Below are 14,586 nucleotides of genomic sequence, written 5' to 3'. Positions count from 1 at the left end.
TGAATATAGCATGTCTTGAAATTTCTCTGAAAGACAAACTAGTCCATTACTTTCTAATTCAGCTGCATTCAGGTTCTTAGAATTCGGGCAAAATGAAGCCAGATCCTTTGCCAGAATGTAGCACAAACAGCCTCTAGCCCAGTTCCTGGACAGTCCTCGCTCCCCTTGAAGCCTCATGAGCCAGGCCACAACTGCCATATTTCTCTCAGCATTTTGATCTTCCAAACTCCACCAGACTGATCTAATAAGCTCTGCTTACAGCTCCCTAGGGCATCTCTAGCCTCCAGCTCTATATACTCTTCCTGTTCCTCAGGCCGACCAAAGGCCTCCTGAGCCATTGGAGTTCCAACATGGCAACCCTTGTCACAGTTTGCTGTATGAGCTACTGTGGTGCTTTGAATAAGAATGGCTTCCATGGGCTGGAGAGATGGCTCAGAGGTTTAAGAGCACCATCTGCTCTTCTGAAGGTCCCAAGTTCAATTCCCAGCAACCACATGGTGGCTTACAACCACCTGTAATGAGACCTGGTGCCTTCTTGTGGTGGGCAGGCACACATGTGGGCAGAATACTGTATAAAGAGGAAAAAAAAAAAAGAATGGCTTCCATAGGCACATCTAGTACCAGAGAGTGGAACTGTTTGAAAGGGTTAGGGGGTGTGGCCTTGTTGGAGAAAGTGTGCCATGAGGGGTAGCTCCCAACCACTTCCCCGCCATGTTCCCCACCATGACGATAATGAACTAAGCCTCTGAAACTGTAAGCTAGCCCCAAGGAAATGCTTTATTTTATAAGGGTTGCCTTGGTCACGGTGTCTCTTCACATTGATAAACAGTGACTACAACAGCTGTTCTTGTTGATGTGACAGAATACCTGACAAAGGCAGTTCAAAGAAGGAAGCTTATTTTGAGTCACAGTTTGAAGCTGTAGCCCATGGTGGCAGGGAAGTCATGGCGGCAGGTGAGGCAGCTGAGCACATTGCATCAGAGAGAGATGACACTGAGGCTCAGCTTCCTCTCTCCTTTTTATTGACTGAGGCCCTCAGGCCATGGTTTCATGCCACTCACATTCAGGGTGGTCTGCCCTCCTCTGTTAAATTATTTTGGAAACTCGTAGACATGCCAAGACCATTATTTTAAAGCCAGTGAAGGTGACAATAAAGGCCACAGTAAATACCATGCTGCTTGGTGTATGCACAGCGGTTCTGTGAGGCAGATGAGATGAAGAGACTGAGATTCTTAAAAGTAAGAAACAACATCAGGACCATACAGTATATTAACAGATGGGCCTGTCTGACCACAGTGGTCTTCATCTTTCTATCACTCTTGCCCTTGGGCATCAGTGAGTGTGAGTCATGGCTGGATCATAGGAGAACCAGAGGCCTGCCCCTGCAGCTCTGGGTCATAGGTCTTGACAGGATTTTCAGCAGAGTTTGGGGTCTTGCAGCTAGTGATTAAAGCTTGTTTTTCCTTTCTTCTTCCTTCATTCCTTCCTTTCTTCCTCCAGCTCTCATGTATTCCACACTGGCCTTAAACTCACTATGTAGCCCTTAAACTTTTGATCCTCCTGCCTCCACCTTCTGAGTGCTGGGATTCTAGGCATGTACTGCCATGCCTGGTTTATTAATGACTTAAAGCTTTATTTATGCCTTCCAAAAATACTGAGTGCCTGTCCCTGGGGCTTGGGATTTAACAGTAAACAAAACACAAAATGACATGTTTACTGAGTTGAAAATGCAGTGATAGGCACTCCTCACAAAGTAAATTATGTAGAAGATTATAATTTGCTACATGCTTTGAAGAAAGAGTAAGCAGTGGTGGTAAAGTGCAATAAAAGAACGTGGGGCGTGAGATTTAATAATAGGATCAGAGGGTGGCATTTGAGTTATGCATGAAGTGTACCTCCATGTGGCCCGTCTGGTTTCCTGTGCATGTATGTGCTGTTCCACTCAGGGCTTCTCCTAGTGTTCATTTGCCTTTGCCTCTGCAGAGTGGCAGGTGATAGCTCCTGTGAGAATGAAGCAAGCTCGGGCCTGTACAGGGTTGAGATTGCCAAGGGCTTGGCCCTTCCTGGCACTAGTGTTCCACAGTATGACTCTCCTGAACTGAGGCCCTAAGGGACTGAGGCTTTCCTCTCTCTGTAAGCATGAGCCATCTCTCTGCACCCTCAAGTTCTAAGTTACAGGAGTCAGCCTGTTAGGCCAGCCCAGCCCAGCAGATTTATGTTGGTGATTTCAGTGAGTATTGCTGCAAGGGCTTACCCTCCTGGGCCAGGACACTGGAAGTGACTGATGCCAACTGTGCCCCACCCTCCTCTCCCTAGCTAACTGAGTCACCTACTACAGGTTTAGTAAGCAGACCAAAGAGGAGTAGACCAAAGAGGCTCTTTGTGTTTACTTTGCAGGACTTAAGTGAGCTGGATGTATCTAATCCATGGGCACAGCTCTTCCATAGGGAAATAAATACATAGGTGCTCACTCTTTCTCCCTGAGGAATTAGGTTTTTTGTTTGTTTTTGTTTTTCGAGACAGGGTTTCTCTGTGTAGCCTTGGCTGTCCTGGACTCACTTTGTAGACCAGGTTGGCCTCGAACTCACAGTGATCTGCTTGCCTTTGCTTCCTGAGTGCTGGGATTAAAGGTATGCAGCACAACGCCTGGCTCTGAGGGGTTAGTTTCTTATCTGAATAAATCTGAGTGAAAAGTTTAAAGGTTTTTTGCTCTGTGTGTTTCCATCCCTGCCATGCCAGAAAGTTTCCTGTGTTATATGATGCAAGGGGAAGAAGTGGGTGGGGTTCTCATCTGCCCGTAGCCAGTCATCTTTCTGCTTGCATTGTGGACACACACACACACACACACACACACACACACACACCTAGGCACACATACCACACACACAGGCAAACACACATACACATACACACAGAGACACATACACACACACAGAGACACGGACACATACACACACACAGAGACACACACACACAGACACATGGACACATACACAGACACATACACACAGATACACACACAGACACAGGCACACATACCACACACACAGAGACACATACACACATACACACACACATACACACATACACATACACACAGAGAGACACATAAACACACACACACATACACCACACACACAGGCACACACACACGTACACATATACAGACACAGACACATACACACAGATACACACACAGACACAGGCACACATACCACACACACATACACACACATACACATATACACAGACACAGACACATATACACAGATACACACAGAGAGACACATACACACACACACAGGCAGACACCCACTGTACACACACAGAGAGACACAACACTACACACACACTGTTGCTCTCTTTCCTCTTTCCACTCAGAGCATGAATTTAGGAGATAGAGGAAATAAAAGACATTGTATTCTAAGAAGACTTGAATTTGTACATAGTGACTAGAAAGGTTTTGTTGTTTTGTGTTTACCAGGATCTTATACAGCTGAGGCTGAGCTCACACCCACCATGTAGCTGAGGATGACTGAACTTGGATTCTCCTGCCTTGGCGTGTGTGCTACCACACCAGGTTGTGGTGTTTGAAGCAGTCTGGTGCGCTGCCCTGCTGCTTAGGTGATAGCTTATGGGAACACTCAGGCAGAGCCTCGTTGTGCATTTGAAATGTGGTTGGCTCCACTGTGTCGCCATTGCAGTTAGAGGAGTTCGGTCTCAGGGTGGAAGCCCTTTACCCCGTGGTCATCTGTTCCTAGTCAGAAAGCTAGCAGCCCGTTACCTGTCAGACCAGCTGCTTTTGCTAGAGCTGAGCTGTATGTAGAGGGCTCTTCACAGTGCAAATTAGAAGAGGGTTCAGAGAACAGCAGCCACAGAACACTTCTAAGTCGATAACAGCAGGCCTGGAGGATATTATCTTGCACACACTGAATAGTGTTTGAATTATAACTGACATATTTTTATATATCTGTTCAGAAGTGATACGGGTACAAAGTTTCCAGAGCCCTTGGTTTTGTCATTTTAGATTTTTAGGGCAAGGGTTTACTTTGCAGTCCGATCTTGCTTTGAACTCAATATATTGCGTAGTGCACATTTGAAAAATTAAAACTTGATTCTTCAGCCTGCCAAATGCTGGTATGACAGGTGTGTCCCTAAACATGGCTTTTGTCATACTTAAGACCCTCCTGACCATAGAGAAGTCTTGGGAAGTTAGAACTGATGTAAGAGATGAAAAAGAAAGACATAGGGGAACGGGAGCAGGGAAGAGTGAGGGTGAGGGTAAGAGAAAGAAAGCAGTTGAGGAAGAGCTGCTGGGGGCAGTGAGTGGTGATGAGTCTCAAGACTTGAGATCTCTTGGTCAGCTGGAAGTCCTGGTGTTTGGTCCCATCAGAGGCGCAGTGCTCTGGGGACTGTGTGGGCTCTCTGTATATTGGGTTAGTTCATTGAGCCTGAGATGGTAAGTACTTGTGACCGTTGTGCATGTCCACTTAGTTCCCCACCACGGTCTGTCTGCTCGTTCCTCCTCCTACTCTTTGGTGCAGCAGCCTCCAGGCTTGCTCGTCTGCTGTTCCAAAGCTAAGAGATTAGACAGCTGGACAGCGGTTGGGGCCTGCTCACCATCCAGGAGCCTGCTGGGAATGCTGGCCCTTCATCTCTGGCCTCTGATCTTGCTGCTGAGTCCTGCCATCCAGCTTCTCTCCCAGAGCTGCTCCAGACAGTCATCTGTATCTGATCCCATCTGGAAGCCTTGTCCCCTGGGGGTAAAGGTTGTCCCAACTCTTTTTTTGTCAGCTGAGGGGGAAACTCTCTACTTGTTTTTGCTCTACTGGTCAAAACACCCTGCTTAGTCCCTGAAGCCAGGGATCCTTTGGCTTAGCTGCAAGCTCTGTAGCATTCTTAAGTCATTCCCAAGGCCTCCTAAGCTCCCTCTGCTCCCTCCACATCCAGCCTATCAGGCCTCCTTGCAGTTGTAGCCACGTGCATGGCCCCCACGCTCTTCCTGCTCAGTAGGTGGAGGTATCCCATCTATAACATGAGTAAGGCATGAGGCTCTGAGCCCGAGAACTGGTTGCAAGCTGAGGCCTGAGCTGATCAAGTCGCATTTATTCTTCCATCTTGTATTGGGAGGGAGGTGTGGGAAGGCCTCTGCCTCTGCTGACCTGTGGTGTGATGAGAGGTGGGGCTGAAAATCCTGGTGAATAGATTTCCCTGCAGAGCCCATTGACTACCTGAGGCTGCTGAGGTAGGCCTTTTGGGTGGAGACAGCGGTGGAAACTGAGCTTGGTTGACCTGTTCCCTCTGCTGGATGACAAGTCTCAGGTGGGCTCTTGAGGGAGCTATGCTTAGGAGCTAAGCCTAACATCTCACTCCTCTCCTCAGGTGTGTGGTTGTGCTGTTCAGTCCCCGGAAACACAAACAGCATCATATCCTCAACAGCTCCAGGTATGTGGGCCTAACTTTAGGGGCTGTGAGAGGCCTTGGCCAGGGTCTGAGGCTTTTGGGGTTGGGGACCTGGTTTGGCCCTGAGGCCAGATAGGGAAGTACCATGTGTACTCTTGAGTTTGTTGGTCCTGCCTTTGGAAACTGTGTAGGAAGGATGGAGGAAGGGAGGGGGTGGGGGTGGGGGGCATAGTCTGCGAGGTCCAACCAAGCCTGTTCTGCCTCTTATAGGAAAACCATTACTGCCCTTGCCTTCTCTCCTGATGGCAAGTACTTGGTCACTGGAGAGGTGAGTGAGGAACAGGACAACAACACTGGCTTATTATGGGGACCCTGCCCTCAACAAAAAGCCACATTCCTGTGTCTAGTTAGGAGCTGTCACTTTGGCTTCTTGGACTGATATCCTGGTTTCTGCTGTGTCTTAAATAGCTCTTAAGCTTTAGTGTGATCAGACCCCCTGGGAGGGCTTTTCAAAGTGCTCACAGCTGGGCTCCTGCTCTGCAGTTGTCTGATTGTATAACCTGGGGCTTCCCAGATAGCTTTTTTTTTTTTTCTGTGAGGGGTGGTGTTTGAGACAGGGCTTCTCTGTGTAGCCCTGGCTGTGCTGAACTCTCTTTGTAGACTAGGCTGGCCTCAAACTCACACAGATCCTCCTGCCTCTGCCTCAGATAGCTCTTCTAAAGGCAAAACAAAACAAAAAACTATTAATTATTAATTCATGTATTATTATTATGTGGGGGAGGGGACATGGAGATCTCACTCAGGTCATCAAGCCTAGTGTCAGCTGCCTTTACATCCTCAAGCTCTTGCCTCCTCCTTTCCCCCACAGCTTCTAACAACGTGAGGTGGTCAAGGGCACATTTTGAAAAGCACCACCCTAAAATATTCCTTATCTCCAGATGCCCCCTGCTGGGCACACCAGGAACACAGCCTAGGGTAGATGGTCATTTGTGGGCCTGGCTGTTTACTGGACTCATTCAAGGAGCTTTGAGCAAACACGGAGGCAAGGGCTAGCCTCACCCAGATAATCAGTGGGGTCCCCAGATCTTGTTGTGCCTCTTCTCTGTCTTTGTCTTGCTCTGTCCTGCTGAGCAGGGACCCATTGGGGAAACTGCTTAAAGCTGGGGGAGGTGAAAGACTGAGGACACATGACCGCTTCCCACACTTCTCACTCACATTCTTGCTTCCCTTCAGAGTGGGCACATGCCTGCCGTGCGGGTTTGGGATGTGGCTGAACGGAGTCAGGTGGCGGAGCTACAAGAGCATAAGTATGGCGTGGCTTGTGTGGCTTTCTCCCCTAGTGCCAAGTACATTGTCTCTGTGGGTTACCAGCATGACATGATTGTCAACGTGTGGGCCTGGAAGGTGAGTGGGCTGAGGACTGCCTTGGAGTCCTCATGGGGGTTTGGGTGTCAGTGGAGAGTTGGGAATCTGATGACCTGAGCAACTTAGTTTACTTCACTGATTTCCATCTGATTCTTGAAATGTATTTGAAGTAGAAAATAGTAACTGGGCCGGGTGTGGTGGGGCACACCTGTAATCCCAACATTCGGGGAGGCAGAGGCAAGCAAATGTCTGTGAGTTCGAGGCCAGACTGGTCTGCAAAGCCAAGTCCGGGACATCCAAGGCTACACAGAGAAACCTTGTCTCCAAAAACCAAAAAAAGAAAGAAAAAATAAAGAAAGAAAGAAAGAAAGAAAGAAAGAGAGAAAGAAAGAGAGAAAAAGAAAATAGTAACTGGATAGCAAGGGTGTTGGCAGTACAGCTGAGGAATTAAACCTTTTAATTCCTTTAGAAAAGGATTTGCTTGTCTTTTTTGTTTGTTTGTTTGTTTGTTTTGTTTTGTTTTCTGACCAGTAAATACTAGAAAGGAAGTTTTGTTTTATTTTTGTTTTTTCAAGTAGAAATTATTGCTAGTTCTTCTCTATTCTCAGAGCCCTTCTTATCCCCACAGGACCAGGCTTTGATTATTCCTTTGACTTTCCCTCCAGAAAAACATTGTGGTGGCCTCCAACAAAGTATCTAGTCGGGTGACAGCAGTGTCCTTTTCTGAAGACTGTAGCTACTTTGTCACTGCAGGCAACCGGCACATCAAATTCTGGTACCTCGATGACAGTAAAACCTCGAAGGTGAGGATTGAGACGGCCTACCCTGGACACTGCTCCAGCTAGCTGCCCTTGGCGTGCTCAACAGTCACAGCTTCTCCATGGGCTGAGGAGTCTCGGAGGATGGGAGCTTGTGCTTGCCCACTCCTCCTGAGCACCTCACTTCGAGGGCTAGATGGATATAGCCGTGTGTCTCCACAGGTGAATGCCACTGTACCCCTGCTGGGCCGCTCAGGGCTGCTGGGGGAGCTGCGGAACAACCTGTTCACCGACGTGGCCTGTGGCCGAGGGAAAAAGGCTGATAGCACTTTCTGTATCACCTCATCCGGGCTGCTGTGCGAGTTCAGTGATCGGAGGCTTCTGGACAAATGGGTGGAGCTAAGAGTAAGTAACTCTGGCTCCAGGATAGGGTCTGGCCTTGTCTCAAATCAGGGGCTAACTGGCCTTGGGACTCCAGACCCAGGGCTGGGCCTCAGTGCATGCCAAAGGGGACTCCAGGAGAAGGACCAGGGGTCTCTATAACTGCCTCCTCTTGCTCTTTCTCATCTCTCTCCCCTGCTTTCCTCTTCTGTTCAGAACACAGACAGCTTCACAGTAAGTGCTCCTAGGCCTTCTTCTCTTCCTCAGACTGTTTCTTTCTCCTTGCTGGGATTTCCCTGCCTTACCATCTTGATCCTCTGATGCTAAAAGGGTCCCTCGATTTTCACCCCCACCTCACAGCTGTGCAGGGCTATAGGCCCTCTGGCCACATGCTGCTGGAGGGAGGGCATCTTCAGATGACCACTGAGGGACTGCCCCTACATTGGCCTGGTTCTCCTTTTACAAGTGATTGCTGCCGAGGGCTTGGGAAGAATTAAGTAAGGCTGACTAGGAAGCTGTCCTTTCCTGACCTGAGCTGCTCTGCCCACAGACCACTGTGGCCCACTGCATCTCTGTAAGCCAAGAATACATCTTCTGTGGCTGTGCTGATGGTACTGTGCGCCTGTTCAATCCCTCCAACCTGCACTTCCTCAGTACCCTACCCAGACCCCATGCCCTGGGAACAGACATCGCCAGCATCACAGAGGCCAGGTGAGCTTCGTGGGGCCCGCTGGTCCATTCAGAGCTTCAGTCAGTACTTCAGGGAACAGAATGAGGAGTGTAGTGATGCTTAAAGATCACCTGGAGCACCTTTGTAGACAAAGAAATCTGGGTTTCTTGGTACTTGCCAGAACCAAGGGGATTGAATACCATGGAGGACCATGGAATGTCTCAATTAGTGAAGGCTAGCAAGAGCTGTCATTAAGTCTGGTTGGATGATGTAAAGAAACGGGGACAATTTTACAACTGGACATCTTGAAGCTCCTTAAGCACAGGAAGGATAAAGTGTGCTGTGGTAAATACACAGCCACCAATCATGCTAGAAGGGAAAGGCTGATGTTTGGCCCTCAGTAGATGATGATGGTGGTGTGGTGATGGTGGTGGTGATGATGATGATGATGATGATGATGATGATGATGATGATTTTGAGGTGCTGGAGATCACATCCAGGGCCTTGCTTGTTAGACAAGTCCTCTACCATTGGTCTATATCCCCAACCCCTTTGTGGTTGGTATGATAGTCTTGTTTTGATCTCTGTGCAAAATTGCTTATGGAACCATCTAGGTTTCGCTGTGCCCATTGTGACCACAGGACTGCCTTGGCTGGTATTGCTGGTCTGTGAGTTTGTCAGTGTTCCTCTGGAAATCACTCTGATCAGCAGCTGGTGCTGGGTCAGCTCCTGGATGGTATCTCCAGGATACCTGCGTTGTCTTCTTAGAGCTACTTCCTGGTCTGCAGGACTGGAGACAGTATTCTGTGCCCCATCCTTGCCTCGTTACAGCTTTCTGTCCTCTCTCCCACAGTCGCCTCTTCTCTGGAGGGGCCAATGCCAGGTACCCAGACACCATCGCTTTGACATTTGATCCAACTAATCAGTGGCTATCTTGTGTGTACAACGACCACAGCATCTACGTTTGGGATGTGAGGGACCCCAAGAAAGTGGGCAAGGTGTACTCAGCTCTGTATCATTCTTCCTGTGTCTGGAGTGTGGAGGTACGTGGGAAGGGCTTGCTGGAATACCATTGTGAGGGTAGAAAGTACAGCCTTAGGTTCCTGCCTCCCTGGATTCAGTAGCTTCCCTGTCATGGACTCTGAGGCTTGAGCCTGAATGTGAGTGCCTATGCATCTCAGGCTGCTGCTTTGTGTGCCTCTGCCCAGCCTGAGACTTGCTTCCTCCTGGGCTCAGGGCTTTGGATTAGTTACTAAACCTGTCCAAGCCTCTGATTTGTTACCTGCAAAGTGATGTATCCAATTCTTGCAGTTGTTCTAACAATGAAAAGAAATGGCGTGATTGAGATGTTATGGAGGTGCTGGGTTCGTGGGCTTTTTTCTTGCTGTGTGTATATGGAACAGTAATATCTTGCTTCCTTACTATATGTCAGGCATCTGGCTAAGTCTTAGCATTCTGTCTTTGATTTCATTCCCTTTTTCATCTCCTTGAACAGACAAAGTCTCCCAAATGGAAGTCTAATTCTTTCCCTCTGTCCCTCTAGGTCTACCCTGAGGTAAAGGACAGTAATCAGGCCTGTCTTCCCCCCAGTTCCTTTATTACCTGCTCCTCAGACAACACCATCCGCCTGTGGAACACAGAGAGCTCTGGGGTACATGGCTCTACCCTGCACCGAAACATCCTCAGCAATGTGAGCCAGAGGCCCATGTGCCCCATGCCTATAGATTTTGACCTTGTTTTCAGAAGCTGGCTCCCGGTCTTGATCACTCAGCTTGTATTTGGCTGGGTTCTCTGGGCCAAGGGTTGATTCCCCAGCATTCCTCTGTGCTTGCAGCCACCCTGCTCGGGCTGCCCTCCCCATCTCTTCTCTCCTTTCTTTCCCACAGGATCTCATTAAGATCATTTATGTGGATGGGAACACTCAGGCTCTGTTGGACACTGAGCTACCTGGAGGAGACAAAGCTGACGGGTCCCTGACGGATCCCCGAGTAGGCATCCGCTCTGTGTGCATCAGTCCCAATGGACAACACCTCGCTTCAGGAGACCGCATGGGGACGCTTAGGTAATGTCAGTTCTGGGCTAGGTACTGACTGCCTCCCATGGTGGCTGGGGTAGTTGGATCCTCAAGGACAGTGTTTAGGAGGGGTTGTCTCCCCCAAGACCTCAGAAACAAATATTCATTCCCTAAAATGGAAAGAATGAGCTTACAGTAGAGAGCTCGTGAAAAACTGGTGCAGCGAGCAGCCATGCATCGTTCTGAGGAAGCCCATGATACAGTGTTCTAGAAAGGACATAATATGGTTATGGTTTCTGTGCTGTTCTTGCTTTTAAAAAAAATGCATATAACTCAGTTCATTCCTGAGAGACTCAAATGAGGTGCATACAGCAGAGTAATTGTCAGTGTCCTCAAAAATGTCAAGGCTATGAAAGGTAAAGGATGGAAACCTTACAGACTACAGGAAACTAAAGAGGAGTGATAGTTGAATGCCATTTGGACTCTTTAAGATCCTGAATCAAGGCAGGTATGATCTCTGTGAGTTCAAGGCCAGCCTGGTCTATAAGTCAAGTCCAGGACAGCCAAGACTATATAGAAAAACCCTGCCTTTGAAAAACCAAAACCCAAAACAAAACAAAACAAAAAACACCAGAAAAAATGATGACTTGAGCCAGGCGTGGTGGCGTACACCTTTAATCCGAGCACTCGGGAGGCAGAGGTAGGAGGATCACTGTGAGTTCGAGGCCAGCCTGGTCTACAAAGTGAGTCCAGGACGGCCAAGGCTATACAGAGAGACCCTGTCTCGAAAAAAAAAATGATGACTTATGAATAAGATATTTAGTTAATAGTATATAAATATCCTGGCTCTGATAATGTACTGTTGTTATACATTTTAATTAAGAACAGGGCATGGGGCCAGGCGTGGTGGTGCACTCTCAGGAGGCAGAGACAGCAGATCTCTGAGTTGGAGGCCAGCCAGGTCTACAGAGTGAGTTCTAGACAGCCAGGGGGCATACAGAGAAACCCTGTCATGAAAAACAAACAACACAGCACAACAACAAAAATAACTGGGCAAGAGAAATAGAGAACACCTGTAGTATTTGACATTTTTATTTAAACTTAAAAGTGGGTTTTTAAAGATGGGGGGAGGATGTAGCAGAAGAAGGGGGTCTCTCCTCCTGCAGCTTGGCAGTGGCTTCTCATCTTTGCAGGGTACATGAGCTACAGTCCCTGAATGAGATGCTGAAGGTGGAGGCCCATGACTCTGAGATCTTGTGCCTGGAGTACTCTAAGCCAGACACAGGTAAGGTCTGACTGTGGCCCAGGGCCTTCTTCCCCACCAGTGCCACCTTACACCTGTCTTAGCTTCTGATAGTATTGGGTCCTGTAATCATTCAGAGCATTTGGTCTTTGCAGCATTCAAAAAATATTTATTTACTTATTTTTATGTCTATGAGTGCTCTATCTGCATGTGCACCTGCTGCCTGAAGGAGGGCATCAGATCAAAGTATAGATGGTTGTGAGTCACCATGTGGGTGCTGGGAACTGAACTCAGGACCTCTGGAAGAGCAGACAGTGCCCTTAACCACTCATCTCTCCAGCCCCCTGTCTTTGCAGGATTTTAAGAAGAGCTCTGTCCCTGTTTAGTGACTCATATAGCTTTAGGGATGTGAAACTCTGTCCACTTGCTCTTTGTTGCTCATCTATAAGGGCCGGCTCATGTGAGCTAATGGGGTTCTTCCAACTCCAGGTTTGAAGCTGCTGGCGTCAGCAAGCCGGGACCGTCTAATCCATGTGCTGGATGCTGGGCGGGAGTATAGTCTACAGCAGACACTGGACGAGCATTCATCCTCCATCACTGCTGTCAAGTTTGCAGGTGGGGACTGGGCAATTGAGGCTATACATCCCTCTACCTACCAGTAAGCTGCGCTTCTATGAGAAGGGTCTGCCAGGAAGTACTGGGCAGCACCTGGGAGTCATGCTAGGCGGGAAGACAGGTAGAATATAGACTTCAGTCTAGGGGACCCTGAGCTAAAGGTTGGGGTGAGGATGGAGACATAGGTTTAGTGGAATGCATTCTGTTTTAATTGGTTGGTCCATCATGTAGAGTAATTTGATGGGAGAAAATAAGAGAAGGCAGGAGAAAGGCTGCCTTCATATGGTGGAAGCAGCCAGGTCCCTGTCTCCTATAGCCAGTGATGGGCAAGTGCGCATGATCAGCTGTGGTGCAGACAAGAGCATTTACTTCCGAACTGCACAGAAGGTAAGGGCACTGGGTGTCCCTGACAGGGCAGGAGTGGGAGTGGGATTTCAGGTGACAAGAAGGGAGACAAAGTGAGCTCTGTGACCTGGTGATGCTTTTGGGTGTGGTCTGCCCGTGTGTTCCCTGCTGCAGTCTGGAGAAGGAGTACAGTTTACACGAACGCACCATGTGGTACGGAAGACAACCCTTTATGACATGGATGTGGAGCCCAGCTGGAAGTACACAGCTATCGGCTGCCAAGACCGAAATATTCGGTGGGCATTCCCTTCTCTTTAAAAATTCAGTTTTGATGTGTTTATTTTGGGGGGAAGGGATGCGCATGTGCCACGGTAGTATGTGGTGGTCAGGAGACTATTTTCAGGAGTGGCGGTTCTCTTCTTACCCTGCCCTGGGTCCTGGAGAGCAAACTTAGTTTGTCAGGCCAGCAGCAAGTGCCTTTACCCTCAGCCATCTATCTGCTGGCCTCCACTTCTCAGACGTGCCTTCATGCCACTCAGTCCCCACACCTGCCTTTTGGTTCAGCCTTTTGAACCTCTCTGAGGCAGCAAGACACTTTGCCTCAGGTGTGGGGAGGGCCTCAGGTGTGGAGAGGGGTCTCCCAGAACAAATGGGGAGTGAGACCAGTGCTTGGACCAGGTGTGCTTCCTACCTGCTGTGAGCAAGTGCCTTGCTTTGCAGGATCTTTAACATCAGCAGTGGGAAGCAGAAAAAGCTATTCAAAGGGTCACAGGGTGAGGATGGCACTCTCATTAAGGTAAGGGCCCAGTGGGACAAGCACAGAGCCTGGTGGCTGGGGATCGAGGGAGCGGCACTTCCCTACTCTTTCCATGGTGTGTGTTCCCAGGTGCAGACAGACCCCTCAGGGATCTACATTGCCACCAGCTGTTCTGATAAGAATCTCTCCATTTTTGACTTCTCCTCAGGCGAGTGTGTGGCCACTATGTTTGGTCACTCAGGTGAGTGTAGCACCCACCTCCCCATTCAGAATTCTGCTTCTTCCCTTCCCTTCCCTGTTGCCACCCCACGACTTCTGACCATCTACCCTGGGAGGGGTCAGTCAATGGAAGCAAAGGTAGGAGGCCTGTGGCCTCCTTCCCTTCCCTGCACCTAGACTCTTAGAGCACAGAGTCCCTAAGTGTGGATAGAACCTGGCCCTCCCCTTCAGCCAACGCCCATCTCCACTGCTAGAACAGGCAGGAGTTTGGATAGGCCATTATGGCAGTTCATAATGTTCTTTACTTTTTACAGAGATTGTCACTGGCATGAAATTTAGTAACGATTGCAAACATCTCATCTCTGTGTCAGGAGACAGGTGAGCAGAAGCCAACTTCCCTGAGAGGCGGAGTCTTCCCTGTGCCACCCTGTCCTTCCTCTCACTTCCTCTTCTGATGTCACTGGGAAGTGGGTCTGAATTGGGACATTTCTTGGTTGGGCCTGACCTGGCAGTGGAGAGTGGCTCGGATCGCCTTGCCAATTCATGGGATGTAGGTACGAGTGGGGTGGCTACTGCCAGCGTCCTTCCCTGTCCCTCACCCAGTGCTGTGCCCCACTGTAGCTGCATATTTGTCTGGCGCCTGAGCTCTGAGATGACCATCAGCATGAGGCAGCGCCTAGCCGAGTTGCGCCAGCGCCAGCGAGGGGGCAGGCAGCAAGGACCAACCTCTCCCCAAAGGGCCTCTGGACCCAAACAGTAAGTGGGCCAGAGACGGGCTCTGCTCATTGCTGTCCACATGATGTGCTGCGCTCTTCC

General features: G+C 49.1%; 1 protein-coding gene across 5 annotated transcripts in view; it reads left to right on the top strand.

Annotated features, from left to right (window-relative positions):
• Positions 1-14,586, top strand: part of MAPKBP1 (mitogen-activated protein kinase binding protein 1) — a 57,230-nt gene that overhangs the window by 33,810 nt on the left and 8,834 nt on the right. For all 5 annotated transcript variants that reach the window (XM_084775557.1, XM_084775556.1, XM_084775555.1 and 2 more), the window contains 17 exons: positions 5,383-5,445; positions 5,674-5,731; positions 6,637-6,807; positions 7,434-7,571; positions 7,749-7,931; positions 8,458-8,618; positions 9,431-9,620; positions 10,121-10,267; positions 10,464-10,639; positions 11,785-11,876; positions 12,324-12,449; positions 12,766-12,836; positions 12,969-13,090; positions 13,515-13,590; positions 13,681-13,792; positions 14,085-14,148; positions 14,392-14,526. In XM_084775557.1, coding sequence (XP_084631683.1) covers positions 5,383-5,445; positions 5,674-5,731; positions 6,637-6,807; positions 7,434-7,571; positions 7,749-7,931; positions 8,458-8,618; positions 9,431-9,620; positions 10,121-10,267; positions 10,464-10,639; positions 11,785-11,876; positions 12,324-12,449; positions 12,766-12,836; positions 12,969-13,090; positions 13,515-13,590; positions 13,681-13,792; positions 14,085-14,148; positions 14,392-14,526 — 2,085 coding nt within the window. The remainder of the gene's footprint in view (positions 1-5,382; positions 5,446-5,673; positions 5,732-6,636; positions 6,808-7,433; positions 7,572-7,748; positions 7,932-8,457; positions 8,619-9,430; positions 9,621-10,120; positions 10,268-10,463; positions 10,640-11,784; positions 11,877-12,323; positions 12,450-12,765; positions 12,837-12,968; positions 13,091-13,514; positions 13,591-13,680; positions 13,793-14,084; positions 14,149-14,391; positions 14,527-14,586) is intronic.

Source organism: Acomys minous, assembly GCF_964271855.1.
Source record: "Acomys minous genome assembly, chromosome: 3".
NCBI lineage: Eukaryota > Metazoa > Chordata > Mammalia > Rodentia > Muridae > Acomys > Acomys minous.
The sequence above is the reverse complement of the archived record's forward strand: the minus strand, read 5'-3'. Positions and strand labels throughout refer to the sequence as shown.